Source organism: Polyodon spathula, chromosome 21 (assembly GCF_017654505.1).
Source record: "Polyodon spathula isolate WHYD16114869_AA chromosome 21, ASM1765450v1, whole genome shotgun sequence".
NCBI lineage: Eukaryota > Metazoa > Chordata > Actinopteri > Acipenseriformes > Polyodontidae > Polyodon > Polyodon spathula.
The window spans coordinates 2,350,252-2,375,478 of NC_054554.1; the positions used below are offsets into that span (position 1 = coordinate 2,350,252).

Consider the following 25,227-nt stretch of genomic DNA (forward strand, 5'->3'; position numbering starts at 1 on the left):
TCTTTAGCTTTTCTTTAATTAATTAATTAATTTATTTATTTTAATTAGACTGATGACGTCACTTCTTTGGCGCCATCTTGAATGCGTTTACTTTGTTTTCATCAACGAGGCAACAAACACAAAGATATTCTTCTAGCTGAATTTCCTCATCCGGAATCGCTTTTTGTCTTTATTTTTTTTTTGAATGTTTGCTTCTTATGACACAGAAACTAAACTAAGTTGAGGCTGCGATCATTGAAACAAGCCCCTTCAGCAGTCGGAACGGTAAAGAAAGCGAAGAGCGGTGCGTCGAGCTTTGTCACTGCCGGTACCGTGTACCCCGGATGCGGTTTCTCTCTGCTAGGGAGCGTGGTTCTTCTGTTGCTCTTCCCGTAGATTTAAACCTGCGGAGCTCGCCGCGGGAAAAACGATATTTAAATATTACATACGCGGGCTCTAGGCGTAAAGTTGTATAGCGAAGGACACTACCCGTCTCTGAATCATGTCGGTAACCCTGCCCAACCGTTCCCAGACAGGCTGGCCCCGCCGCGGGCTGAACCAGTTCGATAACAAATACATGCAGCAGAACAAACCGCTCACGCTGGAGAGGACCATCAACCTGTGAGTCTATTATCTGTGCGTCTGCTGTACTTAAAAACAGCCTTTAAACAGTCACAATGCATGTTTAATCACCATTGGCGTTTAAGATTATACATTATAATAACGATAATCTAATACAGCTAACGATCGATAACTTACCTATTAGAATCGGTTTGGTTAAGACTTAGTAATAAAAGTAGTCTTAAAATTATTCTATTTTTGTTATACATCGTAAATGATTAAATATTTCTGTGCAGTTATTTGGGGAATGGCTTTTGATGCCATACTTACAGCGCTTAAGTTAATGCCAGGGAAGGTACACAAGCAGTGGCATGTGAGCCTGCATCCAGCCTTCCCTGGATTCGACTCAGGGAGCCCCAATGCTAAGTCTTGTGCAGAAATGTGTGGTGGACACAGGTCTTGTGATGCTCACTGCAGGAGGACCTAACGAGCAAATAGCCTGCTGTATTTGAATCACATTAGGTAGGATAAGAGGGTGTGTATCTACCTGCCCCATCAAAAGGTGGAGGACTGGTATTTCTAGCATTTGTTGTATTTCTGATTTTATACTACAAATAAAAATAAAAATGTAAGTGTTTATTATTTTCATTTGGTTTGTACTTAGTAAATACAAATCAATCCAAATCCAACATGCATCTGATTCCATTTGTGTGCCCTGGCCCCTAACGGTGCAGTTTAACCAGTGTATCTTCTGCTGCCTCTTCAGGTACCCACTGACCAATTACACTTTCGGCACGAAGGAGCCTCTGTATGAGAAAGACAGCTCGGTTGCAGCGCGGTTCCAGCGCATGAGGGAGGAGTTTGACAAGACTGGAATGAGGCGGACTGTGGAGGGGGTCCTGATCGTCCACGAGCACAGACTGCCTCACGTTTTGTTGTTGCAGCTGGGGACTACATTTTTCAAACTGTGAGTACACACGTTGCATTATACGGACAAACTGCTGCACAGGGAAAGCTCTCTTAGGCTTCTCTATATAAAGGCTGTTTCAAGTTGCAACCCCGCCAAATAGCAGCAGATGCCCGTCACCTTGCAATAGCACACAGATCTGCAATGTTTTTGAGGAGTCACACTGTATTTCTTGCCAATTTAAAAACATAAACCTGTTACTCTGTAACCTTGAGGCACTCCCATAACCTAGATATTGGTTCTCTTGAAGGCATGGAAAACCACCTTAATTACAGAACATTTCTGTTTTGATGTGCTATTTAAGGGATCAATTGCAAACACAGGTGATGTACATTTTGCTTTTCTCTCATAGACCTGGAGGAGAACTCAACCCCGGGGAAGATGAAGTGGAAGGACTGAAGCGTCTTATGACGGAGGTATTAATTTTTTCTAATATGTATTGAGAGCTTTATTTCGTTTGAAAGGGAAAGGATTCAATTATAAAATAAAGCCAGTTGGATCCGTAAAGCACTAAGCAGTGCTGTAAGTTCTCTCTTCAAATTCTCCAGAGAGATGTGTGTGTTCATTAAGTTAGGATTTTAGGAGCTGGATTGCAAACCCAGAATAAAACCTGTGAACACCGGTAGCATTTCTGTTATAGCACAGGTTTGATTTTGTGATCTGGAGCAGGTTGTTGGATTGATGAGCATATAGAGCAGGGAAATGTGTCGTGAAGCTACACTGTGGTTGTTTATTAAATCAGTCCACTGGTGTAAAGTAAATAATAATGCCAGTACATGTACATGTGCCATCCTCATTCTTGACAGCTGTCATGTCTTAACATTGATCAAGAACACATAGAAATGAACGTCGTCCATTATTGGTGACAACATTGTTACCGCAATAACGTGAGTAAAAATTTCACAAAACAAGCAGAACCCTAGATAGAACCAAGGCTCAAAATCTGCTGAAAAGAAGTGTGTGTGTGTATGTGATATATAATTAATTGTTATGATGACTGTTTGAACTGCTCACCCTTTTTTTGACATGCAATTAGTTTTTAAAAGTTTTTTAACCCACAGATTCTTGGGCGTCAGGATGGTGTGCAGCAGGATTGGGTAATTGATGACTGCATTGGAAATTGGTGGAGACCAAACTTTGAACCCCCGCAGGTGAGTAAACAGCCTTCCAGTTAAATTCAGGCAATCTGCAGCTGGTAGTTAGGTAGTTCTAGATTGGTGTACTCAGGGACCAGTTGTATGACATTTTAATGTAAATCTGCTTAAAGTGCTCTGGCTAAATGTATTTGCTTTGTGTAGAGTAAGCAAACTGAGACTAGTGTATTTCCACAGCAGCTTGATACTTGTTAGTTGTGGTTTTATTTTTGTTTCTTGCTTTAACAATATATTTCCATGCCTTTTTTGCCAGTACCCATATATTCCTGCTCACATCACTAAACCTAAGGAACACAAGAAACTTTTCCTGGTGCAGTTGCAGGAAAAGGGTGAGTGAGTTTGTTGTTTTATGGCTGTGCATTTCTCTGTTCATTCGGTTGCAGCTCTTTAATTTATTGCCCTGTTGTGTTGCAGCTCTGTTCGCTGTGCCGAAAAACTACAAACTTGTAGCGGCTCCCTTGTTTGAGTTGTATGATAACGCCCCAGGCTATGGACCCATCATCTCCAGTCTGCCACAGCTACTTAGCAGGTGAGAAGAATGTGTTTAAGGGAGGGGACACCTTTTATAATTGTACAATTGCATAAAGTACAGTTTGCTTAATTTGTCTATTACCAGATGTTAAGTAAATACTATTGATAAATATACAGTGCTCCACATTTTTTACTGTGTGACTTGAAATATTGAGAAAATGTATGAAGGCATATAATAGAGTAAAATATACAGTTCAAATACAATTTACATGAACTATCCGAGTTAAAATATCAAGGGAGCACTCTACACCCAAATTGCTGACTGCTATTGCTTGGCAATTTCATCCATTCCAGGTTTTACTACAAGCCTGATTAGCCACAGTGTACAGGTAACAAGCTCCGGTGTGTCTTATTAAACTCCTAGTAAAACCAGGAATGAATCAAACTGCTATGCAGTGGGAGTTGTATTTTCATCACTTTGGTCCTTACCTGTCATTTTAATTTAATTTGTTTTTTGTATTTCAGGTTCAATTTTATTTACAACTGATTGCCACTAAGTTTTCCAGCACACTTGACTGATTAACAGATTGATTGGGGAAACTGTCTCTGTGAGCACAGCTTCAGAAAGTGCAAGAAGATATGGATAAAAGTTCCTTGGAATACAATAACTTTTTTTTTTGTGTTGTTAATTTTGTTACAGCAGTGTAAAGTGTCTCCTTGTTTTAAGAAATTGGTTGAAGTTGATTAATAATAAAAAAAAAAAGGTGAGTTGTTCAAAATAATGGAATGAAAGGATGTGTGTTAAGAATAATGGCATGAAAGGCCTTGTGTTAAACAGTTATCATTTTTGTACTTCATTAACTTTTGCCCAATGTCTGGACATTCTGTCTGCTCTGTACTTATTGAGAGATGCTGTGGACACTTTGCAAAGGAATAAGTAATGCTGCTTAATTTTTAGCATCACATCTAGAAGCCAGACACTGCAAGCTGTGTTCATTTCTTTAGATTCATTTTAATATTGTTTGGAAAAGGTAAGGTACAAAACCATACCTGGCAGCTCAACAGAAATGTGTTGAATTAACCCCTTCAATACATTAGTGTAAATTCCAGGTTTGCCATATGCAACTGCCTTTTTGTATTGAAGAGAGACTGGGGTAAAATATTCTCCAACCTCTGTAATATGTAGCTTGTGAGGTAATGCACTGAATTAATTGTGTAACTAAACTTCCACATGTCTAGTGGTCATAAATATGTAGAGGTATGGTGTGTGTGTAAAAAAAAAAAAAAAAAAACCTTCTGAAAGAACCTTTGTGGGTAAGTGTGATCAGTAGTTGGCACCATGTAGTGATGTAAATATGTTCTATGATATACCTTAATTCCACAGAGCTGATGATGCACAAGTTTCTGAACCAAACATGACATATTACTGATTTTCAATGGATTAGGGTCAAGTTTCCTGGTCTGACATGTTACATGTAAACTTGCTGCTACCAACTTCCCTTAACTGATATTCACACTTAACCAAATCACTGTGACTTTTACCCATAACTTGCAATAAAAAACAGTTAAAAACGGGAAAGTACGTCAACTAGACTAACAATCTGCTAATGCCCTGGTCGTTCAGCTGGAATGTTTGTCTTGTGCAATGTAAGCAGTTTAGCTCATATTACTGGAATTTTACAAGTAAAGACCTTTTCAAGGTGGAATGCTGTTTTTCTTGTGACAGTGAAGCCAGAATCATGGGCTACCAAAAGGGCAGGACTTTTGTTGCTGTTTTTAAAGTGCTTTTTGTCATTGCTTTGAATGGATTGTTTTCTCATACACTGCTCAAGACCAGAAATGTTCAGAAATGTGTGTATTGCTTATTCAAAGAGGTCAAGGAGTGATCATCCACTGAGTGAGATTTCTTTCTCTCTTGAGTGCATTACACTGTGTAACAATTTTTTTTTTGTTCCTGGGTAGTAAGTGTTATTTCCTAATTGCCTATGCCTCAAAAGTATAGAAAATGGCTATTATTCCCCACAAACCTAGCTTTTGTGACCAGGACAGTGATATTTCAAAATATCACTATTTCCAATGGGAAAACGGGCAAATGTGTGTCTTTTCGTTCACATAAAGTCAGAAAAAAACAACATGAATCCAAATTAACATGTATTTATACTAAAGTAATACAAAAATGACTACAAAAGACTTAGAAGTGAGTAGTTTTTTGAGATTTACAATTATACTGTATTTTTTTTCATGGTTAACTGTATTTACAGTATAATCATAAATCTCAAAACTACTCAGTTTTAAATCTTTTGTAGTCATTTTTGTATTACTTTATATAATTTGGATTCATATGCAGTTTTTTTCTGACTTTATGTGAATGAAAAGACACACATTTGCCCGTTTTCCCATTGGAAATAGTGATATTTTGAAATATCACTGTCCTGGTCACAAAAGCAAAGTGTGTGGGGAATAACAGCCATTTTCTATACTTTTGAGGCATAAGCAATTAGGAAATAACACTTACTACCCAGGAACAAAAATTGTGTTACATAGTGTTATCATTTCCCTCCTTTTACAAAAGTCACTGCTGAAACAGGACAAAAAGTTCCTAAAATGAGTGAGGTTTGGCACTTCTGCTTCATTTTCTTTTAGTATTTGTATTGGTACATGTGTTCTACCACAGTTTATGTAGGTAGGGATGAATGCGAGTGCCGGTATATACACACATATCCCTTAATTGAGCGTGTATCCGTTCATATAAATATATGTCCAAGTGTAAGCTGGGAGTGGACGAATCCGTGCAGCATAATGTTTGAAAATACACAAGAAAACGTGATTCTTCAACTGGATACTTGTGGGTCTTAAATGCGGGTATATGCGTTTAAGAGATATGCACAAGTCAACTTCAAGTTCCCAAAGCAGTTGTAAGCATTAATTTTTCTGCTTGGTTTTTATTCCTAAAATCAACAGTAGATGGCAGCAATAAGGCAAAAAAAAAAAAAAAAGTCAGCCTTTATCATACAATTTGTTGTTCCTGCCATGCTATTGTAAGTAGAGAAAAATGGACTGTGGGAGTTGTAGTTTTCAACCACCCGACTCCACGTGACTTACAGACTCGATAAAGTATGAATTGTGAAGAGGCTTCATTGACAGAGGATGGCTAAACTTGGAGACTGGCGGGGCAGCATTTCCATCGTCCAGCATGAGAGGTCTGCAGAACAAGATGACAAGAAAGAGGGTTAAAGCTGGAGGGAGACTCTGCACTTGTACAGTGCAGTCCTGCAGTCATTTTGTATACAGTTTTAATATATGTAAATGTGGTGTGTGCAGTGTGTCTTTGATTGGAGCACAATCAGTGCACAAAGTGGGGGGCAGGGAGAGACAGTAAGGGGGTGTAACTATGACTAAAGGGGGGCACGTAAACAGTTTGTGCACCACTGGTATAAGACATGCCATCATGTGTAGTTTGGGATGAGATGCCAAACTGTACAAAATGACAGGGGGGCCAAGGGGAGCTGAAACTCAATTACAATATATTATTTGTGGAGGAGCATGTGATTATATGTGGAAACTGTACAGTTAAATGTCACTGTGGGGGACAATATTAACAACTACTATTAATATAAAGCATGGTGCAAGTAACAGACAACCACCTACTCTTCCCACATGGGCTGCCCTGGAGCAGCGGAATCCAGTACCACCTGTGAAGCCTTGGATAGCATATGTTTTCTAACAGTAATGGCCTTGTGGGTTAGACACAAGAAAATGAATACGAAGAAGAAAATAAAGACTGCTCTGAATACTGAACAGGTATTAAACATAACAAAGGTTGGCTCGAGATAGCATCTGTACAGAAGATAAGATGTACTGCAATTTTGACAAATCCTTAAAATGCTGATTTCAAATAGCCGATTTATAACACAAGGAGTCTGGATGAGGGCCCTTTACTGCAGGCCGATTCATAAGCTTATTCATGCATGTTCATAAAATCAATGTTATGCCCCGCGGGGATTGTTGATCAAGAGATCATTTAGGAATAAACTTTCCAGACCTTCTATAAAACAGTCAAAAAGGGCTTTGTGAACTGCAGACTTTACTTAATTTAAACATTCCTTAAAACAGTCCTTAAAAGTTTTGTGAGTACGGGCCTTGACTCCACATGTCCACTTCACCTCCACAACGCTGTGAATACTCACCTACCATTTTAGTCACTGTAAGAAACAGATCATCCCAGATTGCCAGGATAACACCAAATACCCAACATCTAAAACTGAAATAAGTTAAATGATGCAAAATTGAAGTCCATGTTTGGCCAAACAAGAGAGATTAAAAGCTGGACCGTAGTCTGGTCATGGATTAATCAGTACAGTTCATTTAAGAAAGTGTAGAATGCATCTCTAATGTTCTCCTACAGGTCGCGTCACTATCCCCACAGCCACCAACACCACACTTGTTTTATTCTTTCCACCCCCACAAGCACAGTCATTTCTTTAAATAAAGGAGCTGAGCTGACAGGGCTCTTTCTATGGAATGAGATCTGCCCCATTCAACTCTAAACAGAAACAGTCAGCAGGTCTGACTCAGCGCTTCTCTCAATTCACTCAGGGTACAACACCTGTGGAACTGGCTGTCAGGTGACTGATTCGAGCTAAGCTAGTGCATCAACTAGGAATCCCTCCCTGTGTGTGTGTGTGTGTGTGTGTGTGTGTGTGTGTGTGTGTGTGCGTGCAATGCAGTGTGCATTCACAGCTTTCTCTTGATTCCAACACTACTGTGCGAGTTCAACTGCATCTGGCTGAACAGGAACTGAATCAGTTGAAAACATAGATCCGAATAAGTCATTAGTCATCAGTCCTCCTTCTCCCCTGGGTGCCCAGCTGTACCAGCTGGTTGTGGATACTGACTGTTTCATGTCCTGCATCTGGCACTCCATGTTCTCCTGCTGATTCCAAAGGACCTGCACCTCGTACAGCAGCTTGCTCTGATCCTCCTGCCGGACCTTCGTCTCCTCGCTCTTCACTAGTGAAACCTGACGCAGAACGCAACAGAGCAGAGAGGCAGGCAGGCCATCGCTTCGCACCGCTTCCTTTTAAGGAGTTCAATTGCAGGTCGGCGAACAAGCCAGCGTGTCAGCTTTATTTTATTTTATTTTTTTACACATGTAAAAATAAGACAGCTTGCTAGCTAGCCAGCTAACATCCTGCTAAGTGCTGGCAGTGCTTTGTGAAACTGGCCCCTCCCTGGTCTTCAACTCCTTTATCTAAAAACAGGGGTTCCATTGTATCATTCATGAAATACCGTTGCATTACAGCATTGCGACATTGCGCTGTTTAACCCACCTGACCTCTGTGTAATACCAGATAGTTGGGAACGAGATGGCTTCAGCCCATGCCTTGCACACCGAGGATGCAAAGTATCTGTCACAGAGAGGTAGGTAGGAAAAGATCTGGGCAAGAATTTCCACTGGGATCTCCATCGCAGAGCTGTAGCAAGTTTCATTGAAAAAGGAACGACTTGTAAAACCGAGATTATAAAAACAAACATAAATACAAAACACCCCCCATCATTCTGAACTTATATATTTTTCTTTACTCTTACTTTTAAATGCAAATAGTTAATGCTTATGCACTTCAAATTTGGAGAAAGAAAATATATATGAATGAATTGGAAATAGATGATTTGTAATGTACACCAGACAGGCAAGCCCTGATACAGTGCTCTCCCTTTATGACGCTGTAGTCGGGAGCCACAATTAACAGGCTGTGCTATTTGTGTTCCACCTTATAACATGAAGGCAAGTGAAAATGGGAGCCAGCTAACCAGTTCTGCAGAATAAAGAACTTACAACGAGGGAGCACTGTATATGTGACAACAGCCTGCCATGTCTGTCTTCAGTAGCCAAAGCACAAAGGCACCTGTCTGTCTTTCATTTCCAGTTTGGGCCCATTCCACATTACATGTGCTACAGCAACATTAGGGACTCTGGAAATCACTTCCTAGGAACATTTCAATGAAGAAAATGTTCCTTTAGGAAGTTTTTAGCTATATAACTTTAGAAATGTGTTTCACCCGGTTTTCAGCCTACCTTACAACGCAGGACGGTGTGCTCCAAACTAACACAAGTAACTTGGAACAGGCCAATGGCTGCTTCTTTACAATATGCAAAGAAACGACAGAATGTCTTAGGGTTTCAGCTGACTTACCCCACCTTTCAAAGCTATGAAACACACACTTAATGTTCACAGTTCAGGCTTTTCAACTCGCACCCCAGTGCATTCTGGTACGTTTTACCTGTCTCAGGTACCTTGTTATATATATAAAAAAAAACACACACACAACAACAGTGTACTATTTTTATATTTCAAATAGTAAATATTTACCAGGTTATTTTTGCATATATATATATATATATATATATATATATATATATGCGAAAAAGATAATGTTACAAAAATAAGATTTTTCCTACCCTCTCAAAGAACACAAAGCCTCTATTAAGTCAGCTGTTTGTTTCCCGGGAAGCAAGATGTTTGTTTTTGTCATGTGATCATAAAACTGCGTGCCAGCCAATTGAACGCGGAGTCTGAGTTAAAGCGTGGGCGTGTCTGTTGCGGAGTGTGTACGTTTTACAGCTTCTTAATATTACACTATGCAAGCGGTCTATATGTTTGATTAAAACTGGAAAAAAGCAATTATTATTATTATTATTATTATTATTATTATTATTATTATTATTATTAGTATTATAAAACGATGCGGGGTAATACACAACAGCATAGGAAGCAAGCTGCTTGCTTTGACCCACAGAATGATCGCCCTGTTTTTAGGTAATACGGTGCTAGATGGGAAAAGTATACCAAGTGCAGTACTCAAGTACTTACTTCAAACTTAAAACAGTCTGAACAGAGCTTAATATGAAGTGTACTCTTTCAATAAGTCAGTAATCATTTGCAACCACTGCACCCCTAAATAAGAGCGTAGTTTGATACCTGGCACTAGGGGGCCGTGTTGGGTAACTTTAAATTAAAAAATGTTGAGGGTCATGTGACCAACTATAATTTACAGGAAGAGACTGATAACTTTTTAAAAACTGATTTGTCGTTGTTCCTCAAAGTGTTCCTGTCGGCTAAAATATATTTGCGATTGGTTTCTTCGGTCACTGCCTCAAACCGAGAGCTCCATTCAATTTCTCAAGGTGTCTTGCATATATTTATTACACTTTTTTTTTTAAATGGTAAGTTAAACATTTTTTGGTTAAATTATTAGTTATTAATTCCCATCTCTGTTCAGCACATATTGTGAAATAGTGAATATAGCATATGAAAGAAAGGTTTTTTAAAAATCTACACAAAAAGTTTCAAAGATTAAAAAATGTATGTATGCATCTATATATATATATATATATATATATATATATATATATATATATAGAGAGAGAGAGAGAGAGAGAGAGAGAGAGAGAGAGAGAGAGAGAGAGAGAGAGAGAGTATATATATATATATATATATATATATATATATATATATATATATATATATATATATATATATATATATATATATTATGTTTTATACAAAAACTAGTGGGACCCTATTTAAATGTAATTTACATTAGAACACTTGAAAACCTTACGGAAATAGTTCAAGCAAAAAATCAAAAAACAACAACAAAAAAAAACGAATCAAGGCATTCATATTATATTTATTAATTATTGCATTAATTTACCAAACCAACATCACTAAGAATCACAGCAGAACTAATTCTGCTTGTGGTGAGTGGGTTAAAAACAAGACTACTCCTTATAAAAGTGTACTGAAGTAGAGGGCATAAAGCCTAGGTAATCGCTGTAAATCCCAGAAAAGCATATTAAAAAAACATGCAAAACAAAGCTAAACTATGGGAAAACTGCCGTGTGTGAGTATCTTGGTGTGTGTGCCTCAGTGTGTATGTCTGTGTGTATCTATGGCTGTGTGTGTGAGTATCTTGGTGTGTGTGCCTCAGTGTGTATGTCTGTGTGTATCTATGGCTGTGTGTGTGAGTATCTTGGTGTGTGTGCCTCAGTGTGTATGTCTGTGTGTATCTATGGCTGTGTGTGTGAGTATCTTGGTGTGTGTGCCTCAGTGTGTATGTCTGTGTGTATCTATGGCTGTGTGTGTGAGTATCTTGGTGTGTGTGCCTCAGTGTGTATGTCTGTGTGTATCTATGGCTGTGTGTGTGAGTATCTTGGTGTGTGTGCCTCAGTGTGTATGTCTGTGTGTATCTATGGCTGTGTGTGTGAGTATCTTGGTGTGTGTGCCTCAGTGTGTATGTCTGTGTGTATCTATGGCTGTGTGTGTGAGTATCTTGGTGTGTGTGCCTCAGTGTGTATGTCTGTGTGTATCTATGGCTGTGTGTGTGAGTATCTTGGTGTGTGTGCCTCAGTGTGTATGTCTGTGTGTATCTATGGCTGTGTGTGTGAGTATCTTGGTGTGTGTGCCTCAGTGTGTATGTCTGTGTGTATCTATGGCTGTGTGTGTGAGTATCTTGGTGTGTGTGCCTCAGTGTGTATGTCTGTGTGTATCTATGGCTGTGTGTGTGAGTATCTTGGTGTGTGTGCCTCAGTGTGTATGTCTGTGTGTATCTATGGCTGTGTGTGTGAGTATCTTGGTGTGTGTGCCTCAGTGTGTATGTCTGTGTGTATCTATGGCTGTGTGTGTGAGTATCTTGGTGTGTGTGCCTCAGTGTGTATGTCTGTGTGTATCTATGGCTGTGTGTGTGAGTGTCTGTGTGTGTGCCTCAGTGTGTATGTCTGTGTGTATCTATGGCTGTGTGTGTGAGTATCTTGGTGTGTGTGCCTCAGTGTGTATGTCTGTGTGTATCTATGGCTGTGTGTGTGAGTATCTTGGTGTGTGTGCCTCAGTGTGTATGTCTGTGTGTATCTATGGCTGTGTGTGTGAGTATCTTGGTGTGTGTGCCTCAGTGTGTATGTCTGTGTGTATCTATGGCTGTGTGTGTGAGTATCTTGGTGTGTGTGCCTCAGTGTGTATGTCTGTGTGTATCTATGGCTGTGTGTGTGAGTATCTTGGTGTGTGTGCCTCAGTGTGTATGTCTGTGTGTATCTATGGCTGTGTGTGTGAGTGTCTGTGTGTGTGAGTCTGTGTGTTATTTCTAACATCTTTATTTTTATATAGTGCCTTTCACAGTGGACCACCATCACAAAGCGCTTTACAGAGGTAGGCTGTGAACTGTGCATTATATGCAGAGTCACTTACAATAGGACACTGATTTAACATCTCATCCACAGGACGAAGCACAAGGAAGTTAAGCGACTTGCTCAGGGTCACACAGTGAGTCAGACAGTGGCAGTGGTGGGATTTGAACCAGTGACCTAGTTTTGTGTGTTTGAAACTTTCAGCAGCTGTGTGCTGTCGTGGTGACAAACTGGGACTGCGTTGGAAGTATGAACCAGCCGGGGCACCATCATGCAAGCAGGCCTGCCCTGTTTCTTCTGTGAATAATGAAATCGCCCTAAGCTTTGAAACACTTTGAAATTCCTGATACTGGCTGCACGGGTGTATCAGCGTAATAAAACTCAAACTGACTCCTCCCAGAGAGTCTGCATGAAGCTGGGTGAGAGCTATTTACACACTGACTGACAGTTCTCATTTCTTTCTTTCGTTTTTATAGAGTTGATTTTGCAGTGGATCATGCAGCTTTAAAGAAGCCTAAAGTTTGAGCGCGGTTTGGACTTGGGCAACACGTAATGCACAAGAGGCAGACAGTATGGAGGTAGTGTACTACGCTGCACTTTGTCTATAGCAATGCACAGCAGTGGGAAACACAGACTGGTGACACTACAGCTTTGTGGCTTTTCAGCTTGGGGGAGAATACAGTACTAATATCTAAGGCCAGTCTTCTGCTTACTGATGTGGGGGTGGCGGGTATTATAGATTGCTCAACAGTACAAAGTTCCTGTTTCATAATAAGCAATGCTAATACGTAACACATTGTAAAGAAGCAGAAAAAATGCAAGCATTATCATTTAACTCGTACTGTCTTTGCCTATACCCAGCAAACCAGACAAAACTCACACAGAAAGAAATAAAAAACACGTTCTTTTATTCCTATTATTAGTATTTTACTAGTGGAGTTATCTTTCCTATCCTGCTAGAGCAGGCATCACTTCTAAGTAGAGTTCTCTCCTAGTCCAGTAGACAGGTCTGCAGCGCTGAAACAGTTAACATTGGTATAGACTTCTCCTGTAAATCCTGAGGGACCTGAGGTGTTTCATTGCAAGTTCCTGTTTTCATGGAGAGGGTGAGAGAGATACTGCAAGCAGGGTCGAGTCAATTATCTTTTTTCAATTCCAATTCCTTTTAAAAATAAATTCCCAATTCCAGTTCCGCATCTTTCAAAGGGATTGCTTTGAAGTACTTAGAATTGGAATTGGAATTGCTTACAAGAGCTGTTAAACAAGTAGCTTGATGATGAGTACTGCCTTTTCCAGACATCGACCACCATGCCAAAAAACAAGACACAAAAAACAACGCTATTTGCTTCAATGTTTATGCAAAAAGATGTACTACCTTTCGTAAGTATAGGTGCATCCTTATGTGTAGGTATTGGGTTGACTGGGCAGACAGTGAAGGGAATTGGGATTTGAAAGGAATGATGGCAACTGTGCTGAATGTGGTTTTTGTTTGCTTGTGTTTTTTCTTTCAGAAACTGACCTCAAGCAGCGGATCTGGGGGGTGGACTGGTAGTGCTTTTCTCTTCCTTCAGTCGAACCTCCAACAGGTAGATCTTCCAGTCTTGTACAAAAACCCGGAACAGAAAATCAACGTTTTCAAAGCTCTTAAGCTAACACTATCAGGTATGTAGCCCAGTGTGTCTTGGGTAGGGCTATGGCTAGTGGCTAACCCGCTAGGTTGTGATTCACTCTTAAATGACACCTTTAGTGACCTGTGGCTCTGTATCTTAGAGAACTGACTACTATAAGGCGGTCAAGCTCATCCTGCAAGGTGAAGTTAACGGTAACTAGCTTTCGCCACAGTTTCAGCCTCAATGTGTTGTGTCTCCCGCTGCTTTAGATTCTGCGGGTGGCCTGGATGGGTATGAAATTCTGAAAGTACACGACACAGACTCAGACCTGATAATCCAGATCAAGTTCTCTGATGAGATGCACTGCATGGCATTTCTCGAGAGCTACGCCAGTGGAGGCCTGAAGCAGTGCTTAGGTCAGCACCTGAGGGCTGTGCTCTCCGTCACAGAGGAACTGGAGTTTGATATTAAACTCAAAGCTGGCAGAAAAACGCTGGACGATTTTCTCAAAGATCGAGATCGCTGTCTGCGCTGCATCAAGGAGGCCCAGGTGAGAAGAGTCTTTTACAATATTGTAGTTTAACAGCTACAGGGATACCAGGGGAGGGGAGGGCCTTCAGTGATACACACAAGCACCATGCACTGTGAAGAGGGCAGTGAGATTACTTTGCAAGTATTCCCCCAGTTGACTAGTGACACAGCACATGGGATTACAAATATCAAAACACACACAGAAAGCATAGTGACTGTAAACCATGCTGTTCAAAGTCTGAGAATATTATGCCTTTAATGACCAATTTTCTTTTTCTTTTGTTCTGGTCCTGCTATAAATGGAGGGGGGTTGCGAATCGGAGACACAAATAAATAACTAATCAAAGAAACCGAGTGGCTTACATGGTAGAAGCGCAGCAGCGTGGTGCGCAGGGTGACTCATACAGAGCAGGTTTGAGTTCTGGCTGTGCAAAGAAGGCTTGTCTTCGCTGGGGACTCCAAAGGGAGTGTCGCATTGGTGCTCCTGTGGGTTAGGAAGGTAAAACCGGCAGGGACTGTTTCTCCTCATAGCTTTACAGCGAACCCTGCTGGCCAGGCGCCCAATGAGCTCAGAGCGGACACTTGCAGGGCTGGACTTTGTCCTCCAGAGGTCGTTAGCTCGTCGACATCCACTGTCAAGTTCCTGGGTGAAAAAGGAAGCTGGCTTGGTTGTAGGATCAGAGGACGCCCACTGAACCTTCGGGGCTCCTGAGCCATGTGGGGAATTGCTGCAGTGAGGAGAAAAGCGATTGGGCATTCCAAACTGGGAGAAAATCGAGAGAATTGGACATACTAAATTTCAACAAAAAAGAAATGCAAACCGCACCCTTGTGTTTTACATGTAACAGGCATTTCAGTTGGACGGCAGCACAGTTCAAAGGTGTATTTCCCTCTTTGATTAACACTTTGTGTTTGCAGCCTGATCGGCTGAAGGATGATGAAGTAGCCCAGCTAGAGAAGGCTCTCCAGAGTTTGATGCTGAATGACAGGCATCCCTCTGAAGCCATGCACAAAGGGTCCTTCTCCTCCTCCTCCTCCTCCTCCTCCAAGCCTCTGTCCCCAGCCATACCCCCAAACTCTAGAGAAGAAGGCTCTCTGCTCCCGAGCAACAGTTTCAAGTTCCAAGGGAGAGTTTACGGTAAGGGACTGCATAAAAATATCAAGTCTAGGGGTACATACATATTGTTTTAACTTACATGGACAGAAATAAGGGAGTGGCCAAAGGATTTAATCAATGAAATATGACCTTACACTACTGGAAGAAGACAGCTGTATTATATACACTCAAATACAAAATGTAAAAAATTATTATACTAATGATTTTTGTAGAAGATGAACTAATGAATTTGACTTTCTGTATAAACATTCAATTTAAAAAATAACTAAAATATTTTATCCACATTTTTTTTTTTTTTTATTGAAAACAACATACAATTTCAAAACACAAGCTTTCAACTGTACTGCCACCTGTCTGCTGTTTCCTAACCCTGTAATAATGAATGCAGTACCACATTTGTATCAATTTCACTAAGTTTCACTAAAGTAAAGTGTTATTTCAGATGACAGGCGGCTGACCTCCTCGGATCACCAGAAGTTTGCCTTTGAAATCGGCAAGCAGTGGAAGAAGGTGGGCCGCTCTCTGCAGAAAGGATGCAGAGCCCTGAAGGACCCTGCCATCGATAACCTGGCCTATGAGTTCGACAGAGACGGCCTCTATGAGCAGGCCTACCAGATGCTCAACAAGTTCCGCCAGTCCGAGGGGAAGAAAGCCAAGCTGAGCAGGCTGATTAGCGCCTTGGAGGAGAATGGGCTGATGGGAATTGCAGAGAGGATGCTGGATATTCAGCCTGCAGAGAGGCAGTGAGCTGAGAGCAGGATGAACCCCCTCCTCTTAACTCTAGTTATTTTTTTATTACCTGTAAATACAGATCTGCATACATTTACATTTGTCCTAAAGCAAGTTAGTCAACTGTGCCCTCCCACGGTGCATGGGATATGAAAGACAAACCCGAGCTGGCTTTCAGCTACCTGCTTTGTCTTATATAGGTTATGTTGGGAGTTCCAGCCGCAATACAGCTAAGTACAATCCTGTGCAGATTGGGAAGCATGCTGCACCTGATCTTCCAACACCATTCGAGCTGCTAATAATAATAATAGCTCACAGGCTCTGAGCTGAAGGAATCTGACCACAAAGATTTCAAAGGTGCAGCTCAGAGCACCTCATTATTCCAAGAAAGAATGTGTGTTAGGAGTGATATTCCAGTATACGACTGGTAATCATGTATTCACTGCCAGACACTTCTTGCTCGCTGCATTAGTGCTATTTTTAAATTAGACAGGCAGGTGTTTCATTTTTAATCCTCGTATAAGTATGCATGATTGTTTATTTTTTTATGGGAAAGGCTAATGTAATCTGTAATCGCGGTGTAATAATTGAATTAGCAGGCACTCCCTTGGCTTGGAGCCTTAAATTAAACCACAATTACAGCCAGTAATGGCCCTGCAGAGCAGTATAAGGAACAGCAGCGTCTGTCAGAACATGCAGACATGGGTTTGCAGTTTTTCTGTTCAGTGCTTCAAAGACTAACGTCGTCTTCAGGCTTAACCGCTAATCGTGACTCTGTTTTCATAAAGCTCTGGGTGGTTATCCAGCTTCCCTGAAACCCTTCAGAATCCTTTGCACTCGACAGATTCACCAGCATTCGAAAACATTAGAAAAGCTTCTGGTATGTCACTCCTCTGCCCTGTCTGCCCTTCGCACTGTTTCCACAGCTTGAGTGAAATCGGTTTCTTCGTACAGGCTGACAATCAATGTTAGTTGCTGTTGTTTTGTTTAGTTTTTTTAAACATGTGCATATATCCATCATCAAGTATACTTTTGTATTGTTTTTGTATCATGATTCATGCTTATTATAACAGAAATCAATTCCCACTGTTTGGGAGTGCACAAGATGACAATTCTCATAACAATCAGAGACACCCTCAGCGTATTAACTTATGAAATATGTTGCCATTACTGTATATAGCGCCTTTCCAGACCAGATCCCCTCAAAGCAATGAACACGTTTTAGCAGAGCAAGCATGATTGATGAAAAAAAAATGAAGAGTTTAACCCTTTCAGTTCTTTATTGAGTTTACACGAGAACTGCACAAACATTTTTGTAGATATATTTTGTTAAATGGGACTTCAGAATTCTAAATGGCGCTAAGAGCATGAGGGTCCATTGTCCTTGTTTGAGGACAGGCTCTACTTTGTAATTTCTTACTGGCATCTACACATATTGTTTAAATTCTCTCTTTCCTATATGGTCATGATAACTTACTCTTACGTTGTTAATGGCAAAAGTGAAGTCTAAATGTAACGTATCAAATTCCATACAGCTTGTGTTTTTATGTTTGCAAAGGAAAATGAATGTGGTTCATGGGTTAGTTTAACCCGGTAAGTGCTGTTGGTTTCTGCAGCGGCGTTGTAGTCTGGTGTGTATGACAAGGCTTTGGATCTTGTTTATTTGTGCATGTCGGCATTCTTTTTAAAAGTTTTTTGTAAGGCATAATACTGACAATGGGCAAAAAATAAATAAAGGCAGATCGTTTAAATGGTACCTTCTCAAAGTCAATCTTTTTTTTTTTTTTTTTTACTTGTGGTTTGGTTTCAGGAAATCCGACCTATTTTCAGGGTTACCAGTGGAAGCTGTTTTGATAATCATCCAACTGTTTTTTTTTCTTTTTTCTTATGTTTAATTCTTTCATGCATGAGATATTGAAAACAGAAAACCTAGTTTTGGACACATAATACATATATATTTCATTGAAAATGTTTTCAATTTTTCATTACTTTATATGGGATTATGTAAGATCGTCATGCATTTGTGTCTCCAGCATGACTCATATAAAGACTAGAAGAGAGGTTTCTGTATCCGGTTCGTGAGTCAGCGCAGTTGTCTTGATGTTTTCCGACTTGTAGCTGTTTTTCTTGATGCGTTCTTGTGACTTGTATCTTCCACTGTGTTCAATACGTGCCTCTCTATCAGGGTCTCACTCACAGGCAGAGGCTCCTAGTGAAAGCAGTTCTCTGGGTAGCTCACTTGGTAGAGCACTGGACTCTGATTCCTAGGGTAATTGGTTTAAATCCCACATGAGGCACGGGCATTAATCTCTTGTTCTGAAAAGATAATTGTTTAATGTACCTTATAGACCTATAGGGTTTGGCTTTAAATCCAATTATACAATAAACCCAGAAAATCACAACTTATCCCCAGATCCATATCACAAAATGTAACAATATGTAATAATATGCCAGCTTTATTCTTGGTGCAGTGTGATAATTCAGTGAAATGCTGTGCTGATCTTCCTTGGGGGTCTGGGTTCAAATCTAGCAAACCCATTACTCTTAGTGGTTTGAGAGTAATACAAATCTATACAATAGAATGACTTACTTGAGTTATAGCCCAGCAAATATCAGGCGTTGCCAAAAACATTTTTTTATTTTTTTATTAGCTTGCAGCACAAACTATTTTTATTATTAAGATCTGTTTCAATATCACAGTAAATCTCTTTCAATAGAAATGATTGCCCAACCAGGTACCTACTACATTGTATAATAACAGGCCAACAGTTGAAGTACAGTTTCATAGCAGAGGGTGCTGTTGAAGCTTTGTTTCATATAGTTTTATTGACTACAATGCACATGGTCACCTGTGTTTAGAGTACCCACCTGTGTCTCTTCTGATCCAGTCCAAGCCTGTGTTCCAACCACAGCTTTAATTAGTCAATTAGATAGTCCTAACCAGACCTGGACTCATTTACCATTGCAATTATGCAATATGAATGTTTCCATGCGCTGATAAATTGAAAGGAAAGTGCAAGATTAAAGCCCTTTGGTACTAGCTACATGGATTGCTATGGGATTTCTGTTAGTATTTGCTGAACCAGTCTGTTGGTTGAACACAGTTAGGATCATTGCACTTTGTGAGAATCAAAACCAAACCAGAATGTAATCGCTGGTCCAAAATAGCTCTTGTTGGTTGAGGACACATTTACCTCTTTTGAAATGTATATACAAGTTGAGTTGACTGCACTAAATGTTAAATTAATAATGCATGTTGACAAAAGAATACTCTTGCAGTCTCCAGAAATTGAAAAATCACAAGGAGTTTCTTATTTTATCCTTAAAAAAAAAAAAAAAAAAAATCTTTCAGGTTAGTCTCCCCTGCCAACTTACAGCTTTCAAAACCTTTGAGCACATACATGTCCATTAAGATAACCAACACAAGAGAATCAAAAGAGAAGGGGTTTCACTGTGAACTCAACATGACCACACTACTGGCCCAACACTACAGAATCAAAACAGAAGAGGTTTCACTATGAACTTGAAACTTAAAATGTAAAATATCTCCAAAATATATCATAATCAGCCGTTTATTAATGATGATGCTATCAGCTATCGTTCTGCGTTTATAGTAAATTAACATAAAATAGAACGCACGACAGGGTGTTAGAAAAGGTTTTGTTAAATCTTATTAGATGACTTACAAATATGATAATAGTACTGCTTCTGAAGCCCCAGGGACGAGGCTGTATAGAATAATACATGGGTGGATCAATGTGAAAGGGGATCTGTTCATTCGATTGTAACGGGTGCCATGATATAAATACCACATAGCAGTTTGATCCACGCTTCGTTTTACCATGACTTTAACAAGACACCCCTGAGCTTGTTACCTATACACTGGGGTTCGTCAAGCTCGTAGCAAAACCTGGAATGGGTGAAACTGCTATGAAATGGGAGTCTTGTTTCCATCTCATCATTCAAACAGGTCCCTTGCTGGCGTTTTGCAAGCGTGTAAAGACAATACACAAAATAGGTAATATATATTTATATGCACTGGTAAATATGTTGTTTTTTATATCCTTGGTACACAGAAAGTCGTTTCTCAATGATCTGAACAGCAGCAGTGCTTAAATCTGTTAATTAAAAAGACACCCAGGTGGACCCCCCTCCCCCTGTTGTCAGCTGACATGGAAACCATGATGCTGATCATACACTAATCCAATCTACAGGAGCTGCCAAGAAAATGACTAAAAGTCTGAAAAGCAAACTTGGGGAAACCATGGGTACAGACAAACATTCTCTTTATTGAGCATCACATGAATTTTTCCATTGTAGAGAAAGACCGGCAGTGCCTAGAATGTATAGCAAAAAAAACCACTGATTGGTAAAAGAAAGCTTACAAACGTACGGCTCTCATCAGCCACTGGGTTCATTTGTTGTATTTTTTATTGTTTCATTTTCATTTTTTATTATTATTTTTCTTTGTTTTTACAGCGGTGATTGATAATAATGTAAGCAATTTATTATTATGATTATTATTATTATTATTTATTATTATTATTATTATTATTTTTTAAGTGAAAAGATCAAAGTTATAATCAAAGTAGAAAGGACAAAGAATGAAGTCATGAAAACTGGTTTTAATTGTAAACACTACATTCGATTGGTTTTGCAGCACAAACATCCCACATGAGAGAAACACCATTCACTAAGAGAGAGAAAAGCAGCACAAAAAAGCATTCACTGAAAAGAGAGAGTGAGAGAGCGTGAGAGAGCGTGAGAGAGAGTGAGAGGAAGTGAGAGTGAGAGAGAGTATCAGAGCAAAAAGTCTAAAAGAGAAACATCTTGTTTTCAATCTACTGGCCAGTGAGGGCTGTGCTTTTTCTATGCAGACCTGGAGGGGTGAACAAGTCGATTTGGATTACAGTTAGAGACTAAGAGAAAGCGCATGAACCATGTTAACTGTACAGCCAGACTGCCTGTGATCCACATTGCTCTGAAAACAGACTCCAGTGCAGTAAAGACGCTTGCAGATGCAGGGCAATCAGGCAGGAAAGGAACCAGTGCAGTGCATTTACATCAATATCGGTCACTAAGAACTGTGTAATGCCTCTTAGAGCCGTTGCAAAAAAAAATTAAATAAAACATTTTAAAAAAAGGGGGGGGGGGGGGGAATCTACAGCACGAGAAATAGTCATTTTTCAAAGTATTATTATTATCATCATTATTTTTTTACCTTCTACTTGGCTAGAACCTGACCTACAGTGTTATAAGGAAACAAACACACAGCCACCACCCTGCGCTCACAACATTACATTTACATTTTTAAGGACAGCTGCGATTTATGAATTTTTTTATTCTTTATTTTTTTGTACAAAGGCCAAAAGGTCATGCTAGCAGCATGGCAACAGCAACAAGTCAATTTACCAGCCCGCAAAGAGAGAGAGAGGGGGGGTGGGGGGGGGGTAAGGATTTAAAAAACAAAACTACAGGGTTCCTGATGTGATTTTGGTTCTTCTTTACAATAACGTAGTGTTCTACTTCTACCCCAAGACCGCCAAAGGGGAGGTTGGCACCAATATGACATATTTCAGATTGAATTGGCTAATATGCCGTTAGCGTATTGTGCAGCGAAGGAAACCCCTGTGCATCCCACACAGACTCGTGAGAAACATCCAGCCCCATTACTGTGGACAACTTGGGAGGATTAACATTTCACACAAGTGAAAAAAAAAAAAAAATTACAAAATTTTTTTACAAATGGAGCAAGAGCTGATATTGTGCTGTCCTGCGTGTCGTCAGAAATATTTCTAAACTATCAAAGAGCTGAGCAGAACTAAGAAAGTAGTGAAAACCCAGCCCCATGTTTGTATTGTGAATTGTATTGTTCTTACTGTAAATTCAGAGGCAAAAACGCCTCAAGCCAGCCCCCTTTTTCACAATAAATACCAATATAAATAATACAAATAGTAAGAATAAAAAAAAAACTTAAATAATAAAATAATGACACGTAAAATTATTATAATTTCTGAAAGAGAAAAAGGTTGTTCCATTGAGATCAGCAAACACAGTGAGAAGAGGCTGGATGGAGAATGAGAAGTCTCTCGCTTCCTTGGACCAGTGGGACTGGGTTTTGCATAGATCCGTTCTATCGCCAGCTCTTTGAGACAAACTAAAAAGTTTTTGTTATTTTTTTTTTGTTGTTGTTATTTTTTGTCATATATATATATATATATATATATATATATATATATATATATATATATATATATATAGATGTTACGCCTTTTTTACCAACTTGCATTTTTAACAATGAGTTTGTATACAGCGCTCAGTACAAGCCACAGCCTCTGAGATTGTTGGCAATGATGATGTCAGTGACAGCATCGAACACCACCTGGATGTTATTTGTATCCGTGGCGCAGGTCATGTGACAGTAGATCTCCTTGTTGGGCGAGCGGTTCTTGCTCTCGAATTGTGCTTGAATGTAGGCAGCTGCTTCCTCGTAAATGTTGGCTCCTGGTGAGGCAAGGAGAGGACAGCCAATAAAAGTGGGGGTTGAAAAAAAGGACTCATTGCAAAGCACCTCAATACCTAGAATAACAAGCAAGCAGCTTCTACTTGCATTGTCATAGTTTGTCTCCTGTTACACTTCTGTTTTTTTGTAAGCCTGCGTTAGGGTGCTTTAACCTGAGCTGAGAAGCTGCTCTTCAGTTCTAGTTGCCTATCTTACATGTCTAGATCAGTGTCTCTATAGACAGGCTTCCTTCATTGTTGTAAGCAGTACCCTAGATGTGCTCAAGATGGCCTTTCCTATTATAAAGGCACTTTGACAGATGTGGCCTACATTATAATCGTCAATGGCAGGCAAGTGGAAGAGAAGAGCAGCACTTTAAACCAACAAAAACTCAAAACCAACCCGACAGTGTTGAGGAGACAGTCAAAAGCCATCAGGAGCTGTCCTTCAGGATGCTTTGTTGAGTTGTCAGCCACAGAACGAGGTGGTTATAGTGCTGTCTAAAGTAACAGACATACCAAAGCCACCTGCTTTATTTTTTCTCAGTGCAATGATGCAATGCAAATGAATGGGCTCAAGGAACCATACAGTGCCCAGCATAGGGACGCATGTCCTTGTAATGAGGAGTCTGCCATTCAACACCTTGCTTTTACAAGCTAAACAACAGGAGAAAATGCAGGATGCAAAATGAGACACACAAGCTGTAGGAGTACAGAGAAAATTTTGAACCTCCTATCAGCAAGTGAGGGTTGGAGTGGACACTCTAGGTATTTCTTTTACTGCAGATGACTGGGTGCTTTAGCCTGCCAGCATATCTGACTACCATGCTAATGCTTGAATAAGAGCCCAGATTCCATCTGTTCCTTCCCCGGCAGCTGATGTCTGGTCCCTGCAACCTGTTGCTGCTGGAGCCCTTCCCGAGGGAAGCTGGTTCCTCCCTAAGTGAAGCAGCAGGCAGTAAGCTATTCGGACAAGGACCCTCGCAAGAAAATGTCTGCTTTGCGTACACGCACTGGTTTGCGTGCTGCGGTGAAGACAGCAAGCACAGAACAAGCGATAAATCAATCCAAAATTTTTTTTTTTTTTCCAACCATTTCAAAGATTTTATTTTCATTTTTTCAAAAGCACTGTTTTAAAAAAAAAAAAAAAACACTTGTTAAAATAAAAACGCTACGATATGTGTATTTAACTGCTAGGCTACTATAAAAAAACTACAAAAAAAAAAAAATCATTGCTCTGTACCAAAATTCTGCACCACAAAAAAAAGGGTTATGCTTTATTTGGAAACTACAGTATGTAGCATTCATAACACCTTCATAAAGGCTACATAACACCGCATAACAGCGTGCATAATCTTTCAGAATCGCATTGAAAGAAGTGACAAGCATATCATATGCTGCTATAATATTTAATAGTTCCCAATAATAATAATACAGTACCAGTGTTCATGGCTACCAGTCACACAAATGCACATAAGAAGTAAGAAGTGCTATAAAAGCATATTAAGGATACTACTTGTTCTGTGGGTTTTCAAGTGACTTTTGAAGTACATTATACAGTATTATGTAGCCTCTATGAAGGCGTCTATGAATGAACGCTACACAGTGTCTAATTCAAGTGTTACCATGCATGTCTTAAATAATATTTTATATATATATGTATCTCAGGTGGGTGTCCAGCCGTCTAGTGTTAGTGTGAATTTCAGACCGCCTGTCTTCTTTCTTCAAGGATTCCGGATGATCTAATAGAATCGTTGTGATATTTAATCAATCTGAGCTTCCGAGCGTTCTGCTGCCCAGCAGAGAGACCCAGCCACCCACCCACCTGTGTGCCCACGCACTCACCAGGCCCGCGACCAGAGCAGAGACGAGCTGTAGTACACTGCTTATAGAACCACGAATCACAGCCACGTTCTACTCATGTCATGAACAGACCCACAGGGTTAGGAACGCGTCCTGCACCCAGTCTTGGACTGCAGAAGCACGCATGAAAAGGCATATTACTGAGTACGGCTCACTATTAGGAGCTGTTCATGCAGCTATAGGGAGAGAAACCCATTCTGTAACAGGGGTCTGACTGTACAAAGTCAGTAATTGAGGGTAGTCTGAAATTCAGGACTGGGTGCACTGGGCATCATGATGCCCATACAGCTGTCACAATTCAATCTCAACATTCTCAGGGGTCTTACCAATGAACAATCGAGTGGTGATTAACCCTTTAATGGCCAAAACAAAAGAAACGCTCAGGCTGCTGGGTTTCAAAACAGATTTCAGAACTGTGTGTCAGTCCAGTGTTTGATGTGTTTCTGATAATACAAACAGCAAACCGTCTTATTCGACAGGCAATAAGGCTCAGTAACCTCTTCAGAGAAAGCAACCATGTTCAACACTGCCATCTACTGACAGCCACAGTAATTACATTTGAG

The 25,227-nt window shown here is 40.0% G+C and overlaps 3 protein-coding genes and 1 long non-coding RNA gene across 7 annotated transcripts in view; 2 read left to right on the forward strand and 2 right to left on the reverse strand.

Moving 5' to 3' along the window:
* Nucleotides 1-63: 63 nt before the first annotated feature.
* On the forward strand, nucleotides 64-3,900 carry LOC121296723 (cleavage and polyadenylation specificity factor subunit 5). Of its 2 annotated transcripts, none has more exons than XM_041222496.1 (7): nucleotides 64-600; nucleotides 1,307-1,507; nucleotides 1,860-1,923; nucleotides 2,554-2,658; nucleotides 2,915-2,990; nucleotides 3,076-3,190; nucleotides 3,658-3,900. In XM_041222496.1, the coding sequence occupies exons 1-7, from the start codon at nucleotides 482-484 to the stop codon at nucleotides 3,677-3,679; spliced, it is 702 nt and encodes a 233-aa protein (XP_041078430.1). In that variant the 5' UTR covers nucleotides 64-481; the 3' UTR covers nucleotides 3,680-3,900. The 2 variants fall into 2 exon arrangements, with proteins under 2 accessions (XP_041078430.1, XP_041078431.1); XM_041222497.1 differs by having other exon boundaries at nucleotides 66-600; nucleotides 2,569-2,658.
* Nucleotides 3,901-5,663: 1,763 nt separating this feature from the next.
* LOC121296061 lies at nucleotides 5,664-9,640 on the reverse strand. The gene is made up of 3 exons (XR_005947011.1): nucleotides 9,593-9,640; nucleotides 8,463-8,606; nucleotides 5,664-6,334 (listed from the first exon to the last, which is right to left on the reverse strand). It is a non-coding gene; the product is annotated as an uncharacterized LOC121296061 (long non-coding RNA).
* A 557-nt stretch (nucleotides 9,641-10,197) lies between these two features.
* Nucleotides 10,198-21,550, forward strand: tradd (tnfrsf1a-associated via death domain). Of its 2 annotated transcripts, none has more exons than XM_041221530.1 (6): nucleotides 10,198-10,357; nucleotides 12,790-12,891; nucleotides 13,825-13,975; nucleotides 14,193-14,473; nucleotides 15,373-15,592; nucleotides 16,014-21,550. In XM_041221530.1, the coding sequence occupies exons 2-6, from the start codon at nucleotides 12,886-12,888 to the stop codon at nucleotides 16,316-16,318; spliced, it is 963 nt and encodes a 320-aa protein (XP_041077464.1). In that variant the 5' UTR covers nucleotides 10,198-10,357; nucleotides 12,790-12,885; the 3' UTR covers nucleotides 16,319-21,550. The 2 variants fall into 2 exon arrangements, with proteins under 2 accessions (XP_041077464.1, XP_041077465.1); XM_041221531.1 differs by having other exon boundaries at nucleotides 10,198-10,318.
* Nucleotides 20,570-25,227, reverse strand: part of LOC121296217 (guanine nucleotide-binding protein G(o) subunit alpha) — a 67,960-nt gene continuing 63,302 nt past the window's right edge. For both annotated transcript variants that reach the window (XM_041221529.1, XM_041221527.1), the window contains exon 8: nucleotides 20,570-22,804. In XM_041221529.1, coding sequence (XP_041077463.1) covers nucleotides 22,617-22,804 — 188 coding nt within the window. In that variant the 3' untranslated portion in view covers nucleotides 20,570-22,616. The remainder of the gene's footprint in view (nucleotides 22,805-25,227) is intronic.

Coding starts and splice junctions, on each gene's coding strand:
- LOC121296723 (XM_041222496.1), top strand. CDS start 482: ATGTCGGTAACCCTGCCCAACCGTTCCCAGACAGGCTGGCCCCGCCGC. Junction 2,659..2,914: donor CAAACTTTGAACCCCCGCAG/GTGAGTAAACAG, acceptor CTTTTTTGCCAG/TACCCATATATTCCTGCTCA. Junction 3,191..3,657: donor CTGCCACAGCTACTTAGCAG/GTGAGAAGAATG, acceptor TTTGTATTTCAG/GTTCAATTTTATTTACAACT.
- tradd (XM_041221530.1), top strand. Junction 13,976..14,192: donor TCTTAAGCTAACACTATCAG/GTATGTAGCCCA, acceptor CCGCTGCTTTAG/ATTCTGCGGGTGGCCTGGAT. Junction 14,474..15,372: donor GCTGCATCAAGGAGGCCCAG/GTGAGAAGAGTC, acceptor TTGTGTTTGCAG/CCTGATCGGCTGAAGGATGA.